Source organism: Nansenia antarctica (genome assembly GCF_963989245.1).
Source record: "Nansenia antarctica genome assembly, chromosome: 14".
NCBI classification, from domain to species: domain Eukaryota; kingdom Metazoa; phylum Chordata; class Actinopteri; order Argentiniformes; family Microstomatidae; genus Nansenia; species Nansenia antarctica.
The window spans coordinates 22,444,716-22,466,691 of NC_137684.1; the positions used below are offsets into that span (position 1 = coordinate 22,444,716).

The following is a 21,976-nucleotide window of genomic DNA, read 5'->3' on the forward strand; positions in this document are numbered from 1 at the left end:
ATAAATTCCATTCCTGGCACTCATAATATTTCTGTATAATTCTATGCAGGGAGGCAGCTGAATACAGCCAATGCCCCAAACCCGTCTCAGAGGGATTATTCCCTGCGCAATGTGGCAATTAAATGTTGCGACCACCTGTCCATGGATTCCCGAATTCCCAGAAAACTAAAAAATGTGTAGAAATCTTTTCTCTCCTGCCTGGAGTGATTACAGAGTCCTGTAGTGTCCAAAATGTTATGGAAAGATGGATGTTCTGGGAGCCAGACATGCCAAATTCCCCCTCACTGTGAGCTGAGGTAAAAGCGTGGCAGCGCTTACTAGAGGGCCGGAGAGCCGGAAAAGTCCTTGCCCTCACTAAACCTGACAGCCTGCCTCGAGCGTGCTGACAGAGACATCTTTCCAAATATCTGCACTCTGTTGAGGATTGACTGTACTCTTCCCGTTCTAATTTGTGAGGCAGAACGCTTACCTCCTTGCCTACAGTCAATGTCAAAACATACAACATGTGCAATAGAATGGGAGAAGGTGGCTTTCAGGACTCACCCTGACGAACATGAATCACAGCGTGTAGATGTTGAAACAGTTGGTCACATATTTATAGAAAGGAACAAACATAAAATGTTTAACAATGACTTACTGCGCCAGTAGATTTATCCAGTCTCTGTTTCATCAGTAAATGGACGGCACTTATATAGCGCCTTTATCCAAAGCGCTTTACAACGCCGCCGATCTGCCAACCTTGCGATCATTAGACGGCAGCTCTACCTCCTGCGCCACAGCCGCCCCCCTGTTATAGGTAGAGACCAGACTAGACACAGAGGACTACATGGCTATAGATAGAGACCAGACTAGACACAGAGGACTACATGGCTATACTGTAGGTAGGTAACACCTGGGCCCATTCATAAAGTGTCTCAGAGTAGGAGTGCTGATCATAGTTAGGCTATTAAGGAAGTCTGAGAATAATTATTATCTTGTGGAGATTCGAAATGATGTTGACCTTTTCTCAAGATATCCATTGTAAGATGGCCCAACCTCTAAACTGTGTGTGTGTGTGTGTGTGTGTGTGTGTGTGTGTGTGTGTGTGTGTGCGTGTGTGCGTGTGTGTGCGTGTGTGTGTGCGTGTGTGTGTGTGTGTGTCTACTGCAGGCATCTCTGCCAGAGAGTTTATCGACTCCGGGCCAGCGGAGCGGAGTCGGCTGGAGAGGTTCCGAAGCTTCTTGTCAGAGCAGCTGTCCGTCAAAGCAGGCAACGTCAACGTCTTCAGCCTGACAGACGTAGGGGAGAGAACTCTGGATATCCGTTTCTCTGTGTTCACTGATAGTACCTACCTGCACCCGGAGAAACTGCACGGTTACATCGCCTCGCATAAAAAGAAGGTAATGTTCACAGCAAGTGTTAAACCATCTCAATGATAAGAATCTTAACCCCCTATACTGTACTTGCAGATATATGAGAGCCGGGTTTGCTGAGATAAGCCTCTCGTTATCAGCCTAGAGGAGCACACATTTTTCTTTCCTTTTCACTTATCATTTCTCACCATGTCCATTTTATGTCTGCTGTCCCTTTCTACCCCCCCAACCTCTTACCTCTAATATCTCCCATCATAATCTTCTCTCTGTTTCATTCACCTTTCTTCACTCACCCCTCCATTCTCTGTCTCACCTTCCCTCCCTCCCTCCCTCTCTCTCTCTCTCTCCAGCTGCAGTCTTTGCTGCGTGTGAACGTGACCCAGGTGCAGGTGGACGAGTGTGTGTACGCAGACTGCAGGGCCAGCGGAGGATGCTCCACGCGTCTGAGCGTCAGCGACACGCCCACCCTGGTGGACTCCGGGGGCGAATCCCTGGTGACGGTGACGGTGACGTCGTCCGCTGTGTGTGGCTGCTCCGCCAGGGACCGCGTCCACCAGGCCTGCTCTTCCTACCCCACCAGCCCCTGTCTGAACGGAGGCTCCTGCATCGACACCCTGAGTGGCTACAGGTGAGCAGCCACCCAACAACCCTCGTTTACACCACAGAGCCGAACCGAGCTGAGCCGAGCTGAGCCGTGCTGGACTGGTCTGGTTACGCGCCCACCAAAGTTGCTGATACAGTGCTGGAAAGGATAGTCAGGGTTCCCGTGCGGGGGCCTCATTCATAATGGGTGCTTAGATCAAATGTTGATCTTACCCGTGTCGTACGTAGAAAACCACGTCAACATAGTGATTTATACAATTTCAACGTGAGTCAATTTGATCGTGGAAACGATCGTAGCTCGACGTCGAGTATTCAACTTGCTTACGCACATTACCTACTGGTTATGCGGAGTTATTACAGGCATGTGAGCCGCACTGCCTAGTGTAATTCATGCAAGTGGCTCGTAATAAAATTAACGATGTTGTTATCAGCCGAGGAAATGAGTTTAATTCAAGATTTAAAAGGAACTGATGTTTCTGATTGTATTTCAGTCTTCCTTTATATCCCTCCGGAGCTGTCTATCTCCCCTTCAACATGCCTAGTGCGTTCCACAACGGACCTTGCCCGGCCAAGCTCTAAATTATACTGAATTTTCTCCGGTGTCAGGGAGTGAGCAGCCATATAAGAATAAGACCACCTGATAAGAATAAGACCGTTATATTATTAAAGTATAAGCAGCACTCGAGTTGAGGGGGGATGGCATCCCCCCTGAAATAAAAACAGTCAAAATCGCCCCCCTCTTTCCATACTTAATGTCATTTTATCAATGAACGTGGTATTACTGCTATTTCAAGGTGCGAGGGGGCACGCACACATGCAATGACAGTTACTGACACTGAAGTCACTGGCGAGGGGATGCTAAAATTGTCCTCTTATGATAAAATCCACCACCTCCCCTGATTTTCTTTTACAACTTGAGTAGAGTATAAGCATGTGCCTGTGTGCCTGGTTAGTTGTCATGATCAAACGTTACAAATGCAACTTACCGAGAAGCCACCCTTCTCTGCCCTCTCCCACTTCCAGACGAACGCCTACCCTATATTATAGCACTTGTCTTAATTCAGCCGCTATAATTCAGCCTCTATCACAGGGCGTTAATACAAACCTCATTCACCTGCGTTCATTTTTACCTGCGTTGGTATTTATAGAAGGAAGCATGTACGCAACTTTAAACCATCTCAGCCCGTTTTATAAATAATGCTTACGTCCGTTTAGAAAACTGTGCTTACGTGAAAGTCAAAGATGACGTTCAAGTACTTCTTTATGAATGAGGCCCCTGGTCTTAAAAAGCCTTAAAGTCTAAAATCCAGCAATCCGATTTATAAGGCCTAAAAAGGTCTATTGGCGAACGAAGCTATGGCAGGATGACAAAAAGCTATGTGTCGCGAATAGGTCTAAAATTATATTCAAATATGTCTTTAAAAGGTCTAAAAAGGTCTTAAATTTGACTTGTTGAAACATGTAGGAACCCTGGACAGTGTGGAAGGAAGATATCCAAGCCAGCCAGCACAGTATCATTTGAATCTGACCTGTAGTGAGTAAAGCAACTAAAGCTCGACAGTTACGTAACACCCTTCACCTGAGCTTCACTTGAACAGGGTTTATTTGTGGAAGTGGGAACAGAAAGCCTCACAGGGATTGTGTCATCTATCTTTACCTTTGTTTGGATGAAACACTACATGGTGCAGGAATAAAGATCATTTTGAGGATAGTAAGTAAGAGGAGAGGAGGTGAAGTCAAGGTAAATGATCTGAAAATGAACTGTATGTATCATTTTAACTTTAATAGAGATAAGCTGGTCAGAAATCTATAGTGAATAATGGTGCATGCAATGACCTGGTTAGGCTTTGCCCTTTAATGTTGTTAATGCTAATGTGGCATATGGTAAGATATCAATAAAGCTCCATCCATACATGGATCCATGTGGGAGTACAGTACCGTGGTGGAAACAGTATGTTAGCTAATTTTATCTTCGGGATTACTGTTTGGATTAAAGAAATATAGGGCAGTGGGATTACTGCAACTTTCCTACACCCCATTACCAACTACTAACGTTTCACTGCCAGTTAACAACTGCCGCCAACCCGGCTAGATTCCTTTTCAATTCCTCTTAATACCATTTACAAGATAGCCAGACGTACAGTGAATCACAGCCATACAGTACACGGGGATAACAGGGATTCTGTGCTTTTAATCGGACAGATCTGCTGCAGTCTGCATTCTGCAGAGAAAGCCGTTGTATCATAGTGGCATGTGTTGGCTATGTAACCTTATATGTATGCAGTACGAGAATGGAAAAATCAAATTGTTCACCCGTCCCGTGTAGGAATAATGTAATAGTTGTAACTCCAACAGTGGACTGATCAGATATCAGTTAGATGGGGAAGAAACATGTCCTCTGTATACTGTGAGAATGGGTTGGCATGGCTCTCACAAGACAGCGACCCACAGAGAAGTGTTGAATGAGGTGTAGCTGGGGGTGTATGTATATGTACAACGCCCCTCTCTCCCTAAGCCATCTCCAGCTCTCTGCATGGATCAGTATTCCTAAGATGTGTAGCTCCTCTGTAGAATAAACAGGGACGGAGAGAAACAGCCCCAAACAGTACACCGAGGCACTGCAGCCAACGACGCCGTATGAAAATAAATGGCTCTGACATTATCAGCAAAGAGCGGCTTGTCTCACATGCTTCATGCAGAGGGGAAACATTTCTCTCTCCGCTTGTTTGTCCCGGTGATTGAAAGTGTTGTTTTTCCTCTTTACTCAGAAAGTATTTCTTCTTTCAATAAAGATGCATTTCTCAGATTACTGTTTACCATTACCAGCCAGACATTTTGACAGACACTTGCAGAGAGGGTAATGCATCCCTGCAACCCTGCAAAAACCTTCAATTCATTCTATTTAATTATCTGGTGATGGCAGTGATCCATACGACTCAGCCTGTAATCAAAGACAAGGGGAGAGGGAGAGGACAGGTAATCACATAGAAATCAGCCAAGAAGCCTTCTCAGAGCAGAACACGTAGCATTTGAGCCAGGGAAGCAACCGTCCAGCAGAGGAGAGAAGAAAAGCACAGGCGAGGTAGACAGACAAGACTGACTGACTGGATAAACAGTGGCATAGTGGTGCACAGAAGAAAAAGTATGAGCAATGTCATTAATTATGTGCTAACAAAAGAAATGGATGTGCTGAGAAGTCTTTAGAGGCTGGGATTGTCAGACAGAGCCCTTGATAGATAAAGGATATAGAGCCTGCTGTGTTGTTCCAGTATCTAATTAATTTAATGCAATACTTAACACAGTATCCACTCTTTGTTGTGTCAAGGCTATTAATGCACCAGTATGTAGACAAAAGCACAGCATAGTATATTGTTGGCAGGTGTACTGTTACTAATATGACTTTATGGCTAATGCCCACAATTATGTAATCAAAAGCTGTGCATGCATTGTTAGCAAGTGTACAGTTGTTCACCTGACTGCTTGTTGGCATGTCTAGAAAGGGTGCAACGGTTATTGGTTTTAGATTGAACCGTACGGTTCGCCATCCACAGTTTAATACGCACTAGTGAATTAATTAATACTTTTCAGTTTAGGCTGCGTTCCATTCAAAGTCGGAGGTCGAGTTTGTCTGGAACGCAGTTGCAAATTCCTTACTGCCTAATTGGCCTGTGTCGCTGCTTCGCTGGAGAATCGTTCCCGCACGTAAATAGTAACAGGGGGATTTCACAGAACGAAGAAACAACAACATCAATACAAAAAAAGTAATTGAACATGGCGAGCGGAGTTGAGAGCATGAAAGTGGTTGAGAGGCAACAGTTTGAGGAAGCCCCAGATTCCTGTGGTCATTTCGGTTTTGGCATTGAATACAATGATGAGGGAACGAAAACAGTGAACAGAAACCTTACTGTCTGCAAGCATTGCTTGACACGTGTCATATATGCACAAATACTTGGAAATACTTCCAATATGAATTAGCATATTCGCTGCCACCATTCAACTATAACACCTAAGTGAGAGAATGTTCTCCAAACCGCTCTCGCCTTGCTGCAGAGACTGTCGACAAGCTTATCTTTTTACAGAAGAACCTCAATATAGGAATAGATGGCTGATATCTAATTGATGTTGCACTGTACATCCTGAAAACTATAGCCCATAATGAAATAAGGATATGTTTATTTAAAGTAGGCTAAGTGCTACTTTTGAATTTGTTCCCCCCCAGATTGTATATGGGCTACCAGCTGTCAAGGCTAAAGTGCTCTTTTACATTGATTTCTTCCTCTCCTGTACCAGTAGTCAAGGCTAAGAGGTACTTTTACATTTGAAAGTGTTTATTTAAGTACGTTGTTTTTGTTTATATTTTTTCTATATTATACAATTCCAGCCATATGCTGGAATGTGTCTGAATGTTAAAGTAGGCCTATAAGCAAAATAAAGTAACGTAACAGTTTGTAAATAAACAGTAGCATTTCCTTATCTCATTACGCACAAAACACGTACCGAAACCGAACCGAAACTGTGAACCAAAAACCCCTAATGTCTATTCTCCTCTGTGACTACTGCTATGTCGTCATTCAAAACTGCTACATCTAACACCAGAAAGCTGCCACTCACAGGCATAGTAGAGATATAGTAGAGGCATAGTAGAGATATCACACCCCTACAGCCATGCTCTGATGCAGCCTAATCTTTCTCTGCCACAGGTGCCAGTGCCCCCCGCAGCAAGATGGTCCGGAGTGCCAGCTGACGACGCGAAGTTTCCAAGGAAACGGTTATGCCTGGTTTCCATCCATAAGGCCCTGCTTTGATAGCCACCTCTCTGTGGAGTTCAGTACTGAGGCAGAGGACGGGCTCCTGCTGTACAGTGGACCTCTGGCCACCCTACAGCCTGGAGACCCTGAGGACTACATGGCTATAGGTAGAGACCAGACTAGACACAGAGGACTACATGGCTATTCGGTTGTTTAGTCTGACGTCAAACGTGACATTTAGCAATTTCCCGGGTCCGAACCAGAAATTCCCTGCACCAGAGTACCAGAGTACTACAGCGGTAGAATGACAGTTCAATCGTTTTTTAGACTCGGATCTATTCATACAACAAGGGACACAGCACTTTCCCGTTTTTCCCATATTTGTCAGGGTCTTTGAGCCTCGGAAAAGCGCTATACAAATAGAATGATGGCATTTCGAAGAGAGCGCCTCAGCCAACGTTGGACCCAGAACTTCACGACGTCACGACTTAACAACCGAATAGGTAGAGACCAGACTAGACACAGGGGACTACATGGCTATACTGTAGGTAGGTAACACCTGGGAACCATATTCCTAAAGTGTCTCAGAGTAGGAGTGCTGATCTAGAAAACGTTTTGTCTTTTAGATCACGATGAATAAAATTATATGGATCGGTGGGGCACTCCTGCTCTGAGACGCTGGGTGAATACAGGCCCAGACCAGACAAAGACGAAGCACTCTCATTTAACAGAGGAGCCTCGTCTCTGGAGTTATTGATGCATTCTTTCTATCTGCCATGTAGAAGACGGAGAGAAAGGTGCATATTTTTGGAAACTGATTATTCTAAGATATTTTCATACGGGGACTGACTAATCAAAACAGGACTTCCCTTTTAGGCCATAAATCCAAGGGGAACTTTTCTGAGCCTTTGAACATTAGGTCCTATAGGTGTGATGATGATGATGATGATGATGATGATGATGATGTCCTCAGAGCTCATTGGTGGAACACCCAGTCTGAAGATCAACCACGGTTCTGGAACCCTAGTCCTGCAGTTGCCAGGCCACGTGGCCATGGCTGACCGAAGGTGGCATCGGCTGGATGTCAGGAGCAACAGTAAAGTAAGTGTGACACACACACTCACACACACACACACACACACACAAATAATAAAATTGTCTGACTTATATAGTGCCTTATTCCAAAGCACTTTACAATGGCCTCTCATTCACCCATTCACACACATTCACACACACACCAATGGTGGCAAGCTACCATGCAAGGTGCCGGCCCGCTCATTGGGAGCAATTTGGGGTTAAGTATCTTGCCCAAGGACACATCGACATGTGGCCAGCCGATCTGCCAACCTTGTGATCATTAGACGCCGGCTCTACCTCCTGCCCCCCACCACCGCTCCCATGATTCAAAACTGTAGATGACCTCTCCTCTCCCTGTGTTTCCAGGAAGTGCGCTTTATTCTAGACCGTTGCTCCAGTGCAATTGTCATGGAGACAGAGGGTGTGGACAGCTGGGCCATGACAGAGGACCGCTCCTCCTGTGAGGTCAGAGGGGTGACGCCCAATAGGGACAGGTAACACACGGCATCAGAACCCCGCCTTACTGTGTGGATGATTAGTTAACATGAGTGAATGAATGAATGAATGGACTTTATTGTCATTGCTACAGTACAGGTACCAAACAACGAAATTTAGGAGGGGTGGCTCCCCTGGTGTTAGGAAAGGGGAAAAAAAAAAACTTTTAGAAAAAGAAAAAAATCACAAGAAGGTAAGGAGCTGGTTTACATAAATAAAGGCTATGTACACAATCCACTGTACTATACTACACAGATAGTCAACTAGGGTTGTCATATTGCACAATAGTATTTTTTCACGTTATTTAAAGTGTCACAGTTTGCAGGCTTGAAATGTACATGTTTGTGCCTCAGCACTACACCTGATTTGAATGGGTTAGTTCACACCGTACTTTAGATGGATGGAAATTATGGACAATCATTGACACTTTTCCCCACCAGGTATCTCAACGGGAGCCATGTGCTGCAGCTGGGCGGGGTCAGGGTCAGCGAGAACGTGTCGTACGAATACCCCCAGTTACAACACCGGCATTTCACTGGATGTGTGCGCAACTTGGTCATGGACAGTAAGGTACTACCGAACTAAAGTTATTCCGCGTACTTCTCCGGCCTTTCAACCCAAACCTAGGGTATAGCTTTATCCATTGTGGATGAATTGATTTTTTTTTAGAGCGCTAGAAGAAGGTGTAAGACTCCAGTTCAATAGGAATGTAAATGTGGGGCTCAAGGCTATGCTGGGGGATCTCTCCTGAATGCTGATGTCTCTCTCGGAGACATCACGCCTCCCTTTAATCAGCCTCTATAAGTGTGCGCTAAAGTGAGAGGAACGTCAGATAGATTACACGTCGAGACGGTGAGGAGAGAAGTTTTCCGTCTCCTTTATGCTCTGGGGTCTTTTACTCTGTGTACGACGGGACATTTTAGGATGCCTTGTGCATTACTGAGTGTAAAATTGAAAACTTTATATCATCATGCACTTACTCTCTCCTCTTTCTTTTTCTTTCTCACCCCTCTCCCTCCCTCTCCCTCCTCTCTCTCTCCCCCCTCTCTCTCTCCCCCCTCTCTCTCCCCCCTCTCTCTCCTTTGAACAGCTCTATGACCTTGGCTCTCCAGCAGAATCTTCCAACAGTGCTCCGGGTTGTTCTCTGACTGATGGGAACTGCATGACCATGGGCATTCCCTCCTGTGGCACTAGGGGGCGCTGTCACGGGGAGCGGGGCTCCTTCAGCTGCCGGTGTGAGCCTGGCTACACAGGGCCCCAGTGTGAGGAGGGTATGTCCTTCTAGTGTACTTCTGTTACAGTATATGTCTGGGGGTTATACTGTGTTGTATGGTTATGAAACGAGTATGTGTGTTGGGCTGTGTTGCATATCTGATGCAAGAAGGAACTACAACGTAGTTGCCACCAGGTCTGTTGGACGGCCATGTCTGGCCCGTGTATGTCAAACACACCAACAGCACAAAGACCACAACACCTTGTTAGAGAGCTAACATGTTTGTTTCATGTTACTTGTAAGTTGGCTTCGCTTGGCACATACAAGAGGGGTGCACACATGGACAGATAAGATAGCCAGACTGTGTTTACCACCTCAAATTAATTATTTTATGCCCAGCCAAATCCATGTTTAGAGGTAAGGGAAGGCAAGGCAAGGCAAGTTTATTTGTATAGCACATTTCATACAACAGGGGCAATTCAAAGTGCTTTACATACATTATTTAAAGGTAGCTAGCTAACATTACATCGATCATACTCGTAAGACTTTTCACTTTTTCAAAAAATGCCGGTCAAGAGAGGACGCTGGCGTTGCTTGTTCGCCGCTTCTCTGCCCAAAATCTAGGTGTAATTGCAGTATACAGAGTAGATTGTCCTACAAAGACACTTTGAATTAGACCTCTATACTTTCTTTTATTTCTTTTTTCTTTCTTTTTACTATTACTACTCGATCTTTTCAGTTTGTAAAGCGTCTGAGTGTCTAGAAAAGCGCTATATAAGTCTAATGTATTATTATTATTATTTGTATTATTATTATTATTATTATTATAGAGGTTCCAGAGTTCTCCTTCGACGGACGGAGCCATGTCCAATACCAGCTGTCGTGGTCCCTCCCAGCGCGTCAGACCCATGTACAGGTCCATGTCCGTACACGGTCCTCCAGCGGTGTCATCCTCTGCCTGCTCTCCGAGCAGCAACGTGAATACCTGCGTCTGAAGGTGAGCCATAGCTGCTGCCATCTCTCTGCTCTGCCCTGCCTCCAGAGCACTGACCCTGTCTCAACATCGCCTCAACGTTGTTATTACGGTGCCTGAATGACTGTTCTGAAGGCGAGATGGAATGACAATAGTGAGTAATGTTGGAGTAGGTGACGCAGAGTGGGCTGCTTGAGTGACTTCTGGGTGTTCTGAGTGCCCTCGTGGGGGCTCACAGGCTGTGTTCTGAGATGGGCTTAGGTTAGTTATTTTGGGCTCTCTCTAATGTAAATACAGTACTTTAAAATATTAAAGGTCTGAGAAAACGGATAGCTAGCCCTGGTCTGTTCCGATGCAAGAGTGCTCTCGTGTGCTCTCAAGTGTAAGTCCTTACTCTGCAAGGTTTTCCTTTCTTTCTTTCTTTCTTTCTTGAATTGTTTTCTTTTTCTTTTGTGTATAGCTCCTATTCGACTGTGTACTTGAACTAGTGACTGATTGACTGAACATTTTCATTGTGTGAAGCGCATTGAGTTGCATCTTGTAAGAAATGCGCTATACAAATAAAATTTGATTTGATTTGATTTTTAGTGAACCTGGTGTACGCCATAACCTGGAGTGGCATGTGCACCATACACCCACAAGATTATCTCTTAGAGAAAAAGTACAACCCTGCCAATGGCATACAACCACTCTGGACTTGTCAGTTACTCAAGAAGCACACGGGTCAGCTTTTTTCCATTCCACCCGTACTGCTCTACCTTCCTCATGGCCAGCCTGTCTCTCCAACAGCTTGTTTGTGTCAGAGAGAGAGAGTGACAGGGTCTGGTGCGAAGGTCCTCAAGTAGGGCAATGTCATTTTTCTGTGTTTTCCAGATAATGAAAGTGCAGATTGTAAGCTTTCAAATGATGTGTCATACATTGAAAATAGTTGAAGGACATATGCTTATTTGAATGTTACGTGGTACGGTACCCCTCAAACCAAATACTGGAGAAACTTGCTCTGAATCAAAACACACGCAAAACAGCTGCTAGTAGCTAGCAAGCTAGCAAGGAACATCGCTATGAACATCTAACTGCATGTTTAGTACATCACAAGTTGCTGATAGAACATCAAAATGCTAAAAGCACATAACTACACATAATTAGATGATCACACAGTCCTTGCTTTTGCACGTCCTAAAACGTACGTTTGTTTACAAGCCATGTATCACTTACCCAGTACCCTATTTAGTGATCCTAAAACTGTTGTTTGTTATATCGAGTGGGCTCTTCAACACTTAAACTTTTCTTTTTGAGGGGGTCATTTTGTGCGACTTCAGAATTGACGACATGCTGACCTTTTCATCAGACCGTGTCACATATCTCATTGTCGTTCATTCCATTTGAGCCATCGTAAAGTACTGAGGCAACATCCTCTTTTTTTGTTTGCTTCTATCAGTCCAATCAAAGTAACAAGGAAGAAAAGAGGGGAGAGTCGAGGTGGAAGGTCTGTAGTCTCCACTGTTTGTAGGATATAAAGAATATCTTTGAATCGTCTCCGTGGGTTGAATCGCTGAGCTGTGGAAACCGTCAGTCTGTCTGTCTGCAACAGCATACAAAAGCATTTTCCGGCTGTCTCTGTGCACTCAGAGAACTGTCTGCTAGTGTGGGCTGAACAACAAACCCAAATTTAAAGGGCTGTCTCTCAGTCCTCAGTCCTGTGTTCTCTCCAATGAAGAGGGCAGGAGTGGGGCGGATGAGCGCATGCTGAATAAATAACCATTCAAAAAGACATTCACAAGGTTACAAGGGTTCGGGTTTAAAAGCATAATTGTTCTCTGAACACTAGTCCCTGTTGATGTGTTTTGTATGAAGAAAACATTTATCTAAATTATGTCATCCTTGAAAGTGGTTTTTGAACGTGCAGACAGTGTTGCATTATTCTGTCAAGCACCAGTACATCTTGGGCGTAAATGTTTAAATACCCCATTTCTACTTCAGATGCTTTGTGTTCCTTTCATGATGATTACTGTAGAATATTGTAAGATAGATAGAGAGGTAGATAAATAGATAGTGGCAGACAGAAAATATCTCCTATAGCGCTCCTTAGTGCAATGTGGTTGTAATAATCTGTTGCTAAAGGAGCTTGTCTGCTCTGCCACAGTGTCATGTAGGGGATGGGAGGGATTGTCCATGATGGCCAGGAGTTTGGTCCTCATCCTATTCGCCACCTCCTCCAGTGTCCAGGGTGACACCGAAGACACAACCAGCTTTCCTAATAAGCTCTTGGTGTCACCCTCCTTGATGCTGCCCCCTCAGCATACCACCATGTACAGCACTGCGCTAGCCACCACTGGCCATCAATGACGTGGTAGAAAATGTTCAGCAGAGTCCTCCATACGCCAAAGGTCCTGGAATGAGGGAAAGTTCACACAACAACACTGTGCACATGGAGAGGAACAAAACTGTTCAGGAATGCTACCCTGAGCCAGAAATCGACTAAAATACTTAATTACTACCGTAAATGGGGTATTTCTGTATTTCAATGTGAATGAAATTGCAAATATTTCAAAGAACCTAGCCCAAAGTCATACAGTACATCGCCCTTATCATGAATGTACCTAGCGTCTAGAACCTTTGATCTGGACCTTTGGCGTATGGAGGACTCAGGAGATAAATCTGGCTCTGGGCCCTATTGTACAGAACATCTGTGTTACCGGCCCAGTCCAGTTTATTGTCCAGGGGCACCCCCAGGTACTTGTAGCTCTGGACCACTTCCACCTCGTCTCCCTGGATGGAAATAGGAGACAGGGGGACCCTAGTCCTCCTCAAGTCCACCACTGTCTCCTTCGTCTTGCTGATGTTGAGTAGCAGGTGGTTCTGCTCACACCACTCAACAAAACTGTCCACCAGTCCTCTGTACTCGGTCTCCTGGCCTCCACTGACACATCCCACAATAGCAATAGAATCGTCCGAGAACGTCTAAAGATGGTCTGTGTTTGTGCCTGAAGTCCGAGGTATAGAGAGTGAAGAGGAAGGGAGCAAGAACTGTCCCCTGGGGGACGCCAGTGCTGCTCACCACCCAGTCCGACACACATCCCTGCAGCCGTACAAACTGTGGACCTGTTAGTCAGGTAGTTCATAATCCAGGAAACAATGGGGGAGTCCACCTGCATCCTCAGCAGTTTATCCACAGTAGTATGGTGCTAAATGCACTGGAGAAGTCAAAGAACATGACCCTCACAGTGCTGCCAGCCTTATCTAAATGGGAGTGAGCTCTGTGTAGCAGGTTAGATGATGGCATCATCCACACCAATGTCTGCCTGGTAGGCAAACTGCAGGGGGTCCGAGGATGTCTTCACCAGGGGCCTCGTGTGTGCTAGCACCAGTGTTTCCATGATCCACATGATGTGGGATGTCAAGGCTACCGGTCCAATGTTTTCCCACATTGATGGGACCTTAAAGGACCTTAAAGGAAACCTATTATGCCTTTTTCCACAAGTTAATGTTGGTCTCTGGGGTCCCTAAAACATGTCATTGACATTTTTATTGTTGAAAATACCACTCAGATTTTAATCTAAAAGCTATTCTAGCATGTCTCTATTCCCTCTGTTCCAGACCTTTTCTCAACGGGCTGTTTTTGTGTCTGTCGCTTTAAATCCAATTGAGCTTCTTCTCTCCCATGCCCCACTCCTGAAATTAGTTAGCTAAAGTTCTCTGTTGTGATTGGTCAGGTGGTCTGTTACTCTGTTGTGATTGGTCAGCTGGTCTGTTACTCTGTTGTGATTGGTCTGCTGGTCTGTTTGTGTGAACAGCTCACGAGGCAGGTCCGTGACCAGAGGAATGAGAGGAGGAGGCAGACCTATAGTGCTCAAGAAGAGAGGCTTTCTGATTGATATTCATTCAGCCCTCCCATTGTCATTTCTTCCTAATAGCAACCTTATAGTCTATGAGCGATGTAATTATACATTCAACTGTTTACTAGACCTCAGCCAATACGTTGCTGCGCATTTCCCTCGACAAGTCAACTTTAGAATGGCTGATATTGCAAAACAATACTCCTGTAGTATTTGCCTGCTGAAGAGAAAGCCATAGGTGTACATGAAAACAACTATTGTATGCCGATAAATGACTTGCTACATCGATGTTGCGAAAGGAAAACTACAGACTGACCAATCTTGCTCTGCAAGTTCGCGTCGAAGCAAAACAATCTTTGGAAACAGGAACTGAAATGATTAGGCCTAAATGATGACACAAAACAGATATTTAACAATATATACATAAGATAAATATATATATATATATATATTATGCCTACTCGCAGATGACTTGGATGAGATGTAGGCTCCAGAGCGTAACTATCTCTAACATATTCATCACAGTATTTTGATTATGGATATCTATGGAACAGTTAATGTCCTACCCGAATACAAGACAATGATTTTTTCTCTGGCAACAATTGCGCCAGTTCTTGTTTATCTCTCCAACAAAACCTACTGATAGTACTGCCGTGGGCGGAGGTACTCAGATGGGGGGTCGTATGAGACCCCAGGCTACATAGGTGTTGGCAGCCAATCGGAGTAGGGTCCTCAGAGACCCGTAAGCACAAGCACTGAAAAAGTGAGTTTTTCATAATATGGGACCTATACGTCGTACTGTATGAAAACTGCTAGAGAACAACTTCTGTAGCTACTGTTCTTTATAATGGAGTTGATTACAATACAGTAATCTCTATTGGCACTGCAGAAGGATGTTCCAATAGCTTTGGTGGTCAGATTATCTATGAAGCTGGGGACATTGATTGATTGTGTTTTGTTTGCTTTTGCAAGCGGATGAATAAAAAGCCAACAGTTCCTTCACAAGTGTTCAGATTCCTTCGCTTTTTCCACAATGTCTTGTGTTATGGGCTCAATTTAAAATGGATTACATTAAATGTGTTTGACATCAATCCACACACAATACCCCATAATGCCAAAGCTAAAATATTTTGGGGGACATTTCTGCAAATTTATACAAATGTCCTCAACAACTTCCTCAACAAAGTCAATAAGTTGAATTGAGTCCATCTTAATGCAAGGATAATAGTTCATGTGAATTAATATCTGTGTTATTATATGGTCTCTGATTTGCATAGGAATCAATTAGACTCTTTGTCATTACAAACTGTGCACATGGAGAGGAACAAAACTGTTCAGGAATGCTACCCTGAGCCAAAAATCTACTAACATACTACCGTAAATGGGGTATTTCTGTAATTCAATTTGAATAAAATTGCAAATATTTCTAAAAAACCTAGCCCAAAATCATACCGTACATCGCCCTTATCATGAATGTACCTAGCGTCTAGAAGTTTTGTAAGAGAGGACAAACCAGTTCACACAGAAAACGAGCGCAGGGGTGGTATACATACGTATGTGTGTGTGTGTGTGTGTGTGTGTGTGTGTGTGTGTGTGTGTCACACAGGAGGAATAGAATCTGACACTATGCTCTGATGACCATGCTGAGAGAGCAATAGTTAAACTGTGGAGCGGAAAACATTGAACAACGTTTTAAATTATCTCGTCCCACTGTTTGCAATTAAGTCGTGGACATGATACAAGCTGGGGTAATAGCAGCCTCTCCCCAGCCCCCAGCTTCCATCCCAGTATGTTTACTCAGGCTTAACTGCTGCAAATAATTGCGGTCCCTGACGCTCTCCCTCTGGGGTGACTGTCGTTATGCCCATGGCAGTTTTTTAAAGCATGATTGCAAAATGGGCTTTTCATGCTCAATGAATAGAATTTGGCTACTTGCAATCGCGAGTTTTTATTGAGTTGAAATGGAAGATCATTATGGCTCTTCTGCTCTGAACTGTACACACTGTATCTCAACAAAATCGCAAAATGAACAATTCCTATATGAACATGTTGTTTAAGGTGTTCCATGGCTTGCTAGCGGTGTTCTACAACCTTGGCGACGGAGAGCACAACCTCACTCTGCCCTTCCATCGCCTTGACGACGGAGAGTGGCATGAGGTGGAGCTGGATCGCCATGGCAAGGAGTTCACCCTGCGATTGGACGGTGGCGGCGGGAGGCAGGAGGTCACCGCGTCTCCTGGGCAGAGCCAGGAGATTATCATCGACTCATCAGCGGTGATGCTGGGAAACTCCTTCCCTTCAGGACACAACCGCAGCCTCATAGGTACTGTGTGGATAGATGGATGGATGGATGGATGGATGGGTGGATGGATGGATGGGTGGATGGATGGATGGATGGATGGATGGGTGGATGGATGGATGGATGGGTGGATGGATGGATGGATGGATGGATGGGTGGATGGATGGATGGATGGATGGGTGGATGGATGGATGGATGGGTGGATGGATGGGTGGATGGATGGATGGATGGGTGGATGGATTGGGTTCATTAATTGATGGTGGCGTAGTGGTGGTCTAGTGGATACTAGTGAATTGGACTGGTAATCAGAAAGGTCATGAGTTCATGAGGTCATAAGTTCAACTCCCACCTCCCACTTAGCCCTAAATTACTCCAGGGAGACTGTCCCTGTAATCTGTCATTGTAAGTCAGGATAAAAGCTAAATGGTTAAAATGAAGTCAAACCACATCACAGCACTGGCTTGAAGTGGTTACCCAGTGCATGTTTTAAGTGCATGTCTTAACACCATCAGAATGAGCCCCGACTGTAGACTAATTTTGCTTGACTGCAGCAACTCACGGGAAGATGACTTGACTGATCTGTCTGTATAAATGATGCTGTACACCTCGTCCTTCCCTGAGGGAAGGGGGAAAATATCCTGTGAAACAATGGGGCTGTGCTGACAGCTTAGCCTGGGGCTGTGTGTGTGTGTGTGTGTGTGTGTGTGTGTGTGTCTGTCTATGTGTGTATGTGTGTCTATGTGTGTCTGTGTGTGTGTGTGTGTGTGTGTGTGTATGTGTGTGTGTGTGTGTGTGTGTGTGTGTGTGTGTGTGTGCTTGCTTGTGTCTGTGCAGTTGTGTGTGTGCGCTTGTGTGCGTGTGTGTGTGTGTGCGTGCATTTGCATGGTTGTGTGAATATCTATTAAAAGTGTGTCTGTGCCTAAAAGCCTTTGCCTCGGGACTAGTGCCAGCGTGTCACTTAGGGGCATGTAGCGTGTCACTTGCTGTATTCATTAAACTGCGGTCTCCCTCTCCTTCCGTGTCCTGCAGGTTGCGTGCGGGACCTGAGGCTTAACGGTCGGCCCCTGCCCATATCCCAGCAGCCTTCTGAGGGGGTACAGGTGGTCAGCTCACAGGGGGTGTCGCCTGGCTGCCTCTCAGACTCCTGCAGGAAGCACCAGTGCTCCCACCCCTTCATCTGCGTGGACTTGTGGAGGAGCCATGAATGCAGGTACATACATTCAGTACATAACGCCAGCTCTCTCTCACTGCCCTTCCTATCTGTTAAAATCAGCTTCTTTGGTGTTTTCTCACCTGAGAGCTACTAGGTCAAGGTCTTCCGTTGTAGACTTAAGACCCATCTCTTCAGGTTACACCTTAACTGCTCCTCCTGAGTTTAGATCTACTGCCCCCCGGGCCTGAGCTGGATTACTCTTCCTGCTACGACTGGTGGATTGATGATTCACTTGCTTAGTATTCAAATGTATTGATGGTAAGTCGCCTTTGGAATAAGGCTTCTGCAAAATGCCCAAAATGTAAAGGCAAGAGAAAACCACAGGAGATGCTTTCAATGGCTACCCGCTGCCCCAGACTGATAAGGAGAAGAGAGTGACTCAGGACCGCTCACACCAGACATCTTTCCGTCAATCCTGTCTGGACAGGATAACTACAAACCGCTAGACACAGCCAGGCTAATTATGACCAGTCCTGACTGTCCCAATCCAGATCAATCCCAAGACCAGACTAGACTTTACTTTTTATTCCCTGTCTCAGGAAGCCAGCCCGCGCTACAACTTAGCAGCTCCATTGAGGATCCCAGTGGTGTCAACCTGAGTGAATAAAGCCTCTACTCTAGCAGCAGTGATAGAGAGAGTCTCAGCAGCATATTTTAAACCCTCCAGGACCGCTATGTTTCCTGTGGCCTCAGGCCGTGATCTGAGCCTCACAAACTGTTGGGGCTTTTCAGCACTGTGGAATGTCCACACACTCTCTCTCTCTCCACTTAAAGAGAATCCTGACTTTAGTAGATAGCAACAGGAGAATTACTGTACTGTGAGCAGAGCTTTGCTTGAAGTAATATATAGTATATGATGATGTGACCCGGGGGTCTGTAATGGTGGTGGTGTGGAACATACCTAATGTCCATATTCTCTTTGATGTTTGCACATGTTCAACCTCTCCTCAACTTCCCTTCCTCAGGTGCCCCCCGGGTCACATCACGAAGGAGAACGCCTCAGGCAAGGTGTGCGTCTACACGCTGTGCGTTGGCCGGCCCTGTCGCCATGGCACCTGCGTGGCGCACTCGCCCGCTAGGTACTCGTGCCAGTGCAGGCAGGGCTACAGGGGGCGCCACTGCGAGGTGACGCTAGCGCTGCACCACGAGGACAACAACACGCTCAGCCTCAGCTCGGCGTTCGCCATCAGCATCTGTGTCCTGGCCTTCCTAGGTAGCTATGTCGACTACATCATGTTCTACCTGTGGTGACAAGGGACTTTTATTCCCCTGTTTTCTATCATCCGCCATTAGCGTAAGGCGTAAGGTTCGGTTGTGGCAACAACAAACATTGTTTTGTGTATTCTGTGATTTACCAGAAGAATTCTGAAAGCCTCAGTTGGGTCACGGAGGAGACAGGTTTGAGAGCCTTCTCCTCTCACCCGTCACCGTTTCAATATCTTATCTGTTCTGATTTCATTTTCCATCCTCTCGCCTTATTTTTTCTATCCCTTTTTTTCTTTTTTTTCTCATTTCAGTCCTTTGATGTCTGTTTTTATCTCCCCTTCCATATGTATTTGTCATTTGTTTTTTTTCCTTTCAGCTAGCCTAAATGTATCCACATTGCTTCTGACACGTCGTCGGGCTAGGCTGTACTCTGAGGTGTCTGGTGGAGAGAACGCTCCCAGTGGAGCGACATTGCTGTTTATGACTCTCTCTGTCAGAGGCGGAGTTATAAAATGCTTCAACGATTCAATACACATCCCTACCTCTATAACTGACTCAACACATCCCCAGGGCATGTGCCTAGTATTGCTTCATCAGTTATTTTGACACTATGGGTCCCTGAGAGAAACAGATAAAGCCTTCTTCAATATCTGATAATGAATTCAAAGATAACAAATGTTGTCATGGGCTTGGCCTCATTCGTGGAAATGCATGCGTTGCATGGTAAATAAAACCGTACATGGTACATGGTCATCTGGGGGGAGTGGAGCTTATGGGGGAAGTTATAATCTGCCCTCACATTTTTTCACCTTAAGAGTTATGAAACTAATCCGCAACGTAATTCAAAATGGGAAAAACTGTTACTGCAGTTACTTAATTCATATAAACTTTCCTCCAACCGACTCCAGCGCCAACACCCAGTCTGCCTCTAACAGGATTTAGTGTGCAGTACTTATAGACTCAAGCTTCCCCTGACGGAACTCCGCTTTCAGGTTCTAATGAATGGCTGAAGTTATTAGTGGACCCCATGGCAGCCCAGTCATCATTCCTGGTAAAGTCGAGGGGGAGAGTGAGTCAGAGTAAGGCAGTGCAGACCAGGGTGTGACAAACATGGTTCTAGGCTCACAGGACAGCATGCACAAACACACATGCACATGCACATACACATGCACGTGCACACGCACACACACACATGCACATGCACATGCACATGCACATGCACATGCACACACACACACACACACACACACACACACATGCATACACAGCACACACACACACACACACACACACACACACACATGCATACACACACGCACACACACACACACACACACACACACACACACACATGCATACACACGCACACACATGCATACACAGCACACACTGACTTGCCCAGGCAGCCTGCGGTTAAATTAAACTGGGACTCCAACACTGGCTCAACCTCCATTAAAAGTTAAAATGATCATCCATTATTCAGTTTTACATAACCCATCACAGGCTGGCTGATTAGTTCAACATGTGCCACTGACAGAGTCAGACGAACTGCATCTTCAAGCTTCATTAACCCTGTTGAATGGGGAGTGAAGTTTTCCCTCTTTTTATGTGTCATTGAAGTTCTATCCGTTTTCTATTAAGAGGAAATTAATATTTCATATACAATGGATGTAAATGGTCTTAAAGGCGTTTTTGTAATAGAATTACTTTTTTTCGAAATAAAAACTCTCAACATTCACCATCGGTCATCTGTCTCATTTCCATTGCAGTGCCCTACTGTCCCGCCTGTCTCCTTGACACCTTCACGTCCCTTTCTCTTCATCTAACAATGTTGTGTTGTAAACGTTGACTGTTTGTCTAACACATAATAGTGTTCAACACATCTAAATGTTTTAATTCAACATATTTCCATTGCAGCTATTCACATGAAATGTAGACCAGACGTTGGTAATTAACCCAATTAAAACTACACAGCTAAATAAATTGTAACATTCCAATTCATTAAAAAAGCTATGCGCATTAAAGTGGAATGACACAGGAAAAAAGTATTGAACGCAATAAGAAAAAGCATTAAATCAGCTTATGCCACTAATGAGTTCTCTCCTACCTGTGTTAATTAGAATCAGCTGGGTTAGTACATGTTGGCGGTAAGTACTTCCACTCTTTGTGAAAAAGGGTTTCCCACCTCTGAATGCAAGTAAACAAATCATTTGTCACCAAGCTTTCCTGCCAGAAAAAATCTCATGATGCGTAGAGGCAAAGAGCTCTCCCAAGACCTTTTGAAGATTATTGAGCAGCATAATAATGATGATACTGGTTACCGACGGATTTCTCAACTTCTAAATGTTCCTATAAGCACCATTGGAGCCATTATCAGCGAGCAGAAGGTACATCACTCGACCATCAATCGGCCACGCACAGAAAGCTCCTTGAAAGATTTCGGAGCGGGCAGTCAGAAAGTTAGGGTCAGAAGGGCCATTCGAGTAGAGCTCCAGAAAGACCTGGAAGCAGCAGGTACAGCTGTCACAAAGAAAAGAATAGGCAATGCACTCCATCGACGCGGTCTCCATTCGCAATCACCACGGAAGACTCCATTACTGAAGAAATGGCACTTTGAAGCTCGTTTGAAGTTTGCTACAGTACATTTGGAGAATTCTAGATTACTGGTAGAATGTAGTCTGGTCAGACGAGACAAATCGAACTTTTCGGCAACAATACAATGCGCCATGTTTGGAGAAGAAACAGCTCTGCATATGATCCTAAAAATACCATACCTACACAGTGGAATTTGGAGGTGTAAGCATCATGATACGGGCTGTTTCTCCTCACATGGTACTGGTGGAATCCAAATGAATGGAGCCATGTACCAGGACATTCTTGATAAGAATCTGTTGCCATCCACCAGGATGATGAGGATGAGATGCAGGTGGATCTTCCAGCAGGACAACGATCCAAAACATA

The 21,976-nt window shown here is 45.0% G+C and overlaps 1 protein-coding gene across 1 annotated transcript in view; it reads left to right on the top strand.

Moving 5' to 3' along the window:
- The window catches only part of LOC308169991 (neural-cadherin-like), a gene marked incomplete at both ends in the record, with an annotated part of 79,933 nt that overhangs the window by 48,091 nt on the left and 9,866 nt on the right, over positions 1–21,976 (top strand). Inside the window, 11 exons of the mRNA XM_080544722.1 lie at positions 1,150–1,379; positions 1,703–1,980; positions 6,656–6,870; positions 7,677–7,804; positions 8,147–8,274; positions 8,716–8,845; positions 9,366–9,546; positions 10,319–10,485; positions 16,356–16,620; positions 17,626–17,806; positions 18,775–19,022. Coding sequence (XP_080400848.1) covers positions 1,150–1,379; positions 1,703–1,980; positions 6,656–6,870; positions 7,677–7,804; positions 8,147–8,274; positions 8,716–8,845; positions 9,366–9,546; positions 10,319–10,485; positions 16,356–16,620; positions 17,626–17,806; positions 18,775–19,022 — 2,151 coding nt within the window. The remainder of the gene's footprint in view (positions 1–1,149; positions 1,380–1,702; positions 1,981–6,655; positions 6,871–7,676; positions 7,805–8,146; positions 8,275–8,715; positions 8,846–9,365; positions 9,547–10,318; positions 10,486–16,355; positions 16,621–17,625; positions 17,807–18,774; positions 19,023–21,976) is intronic.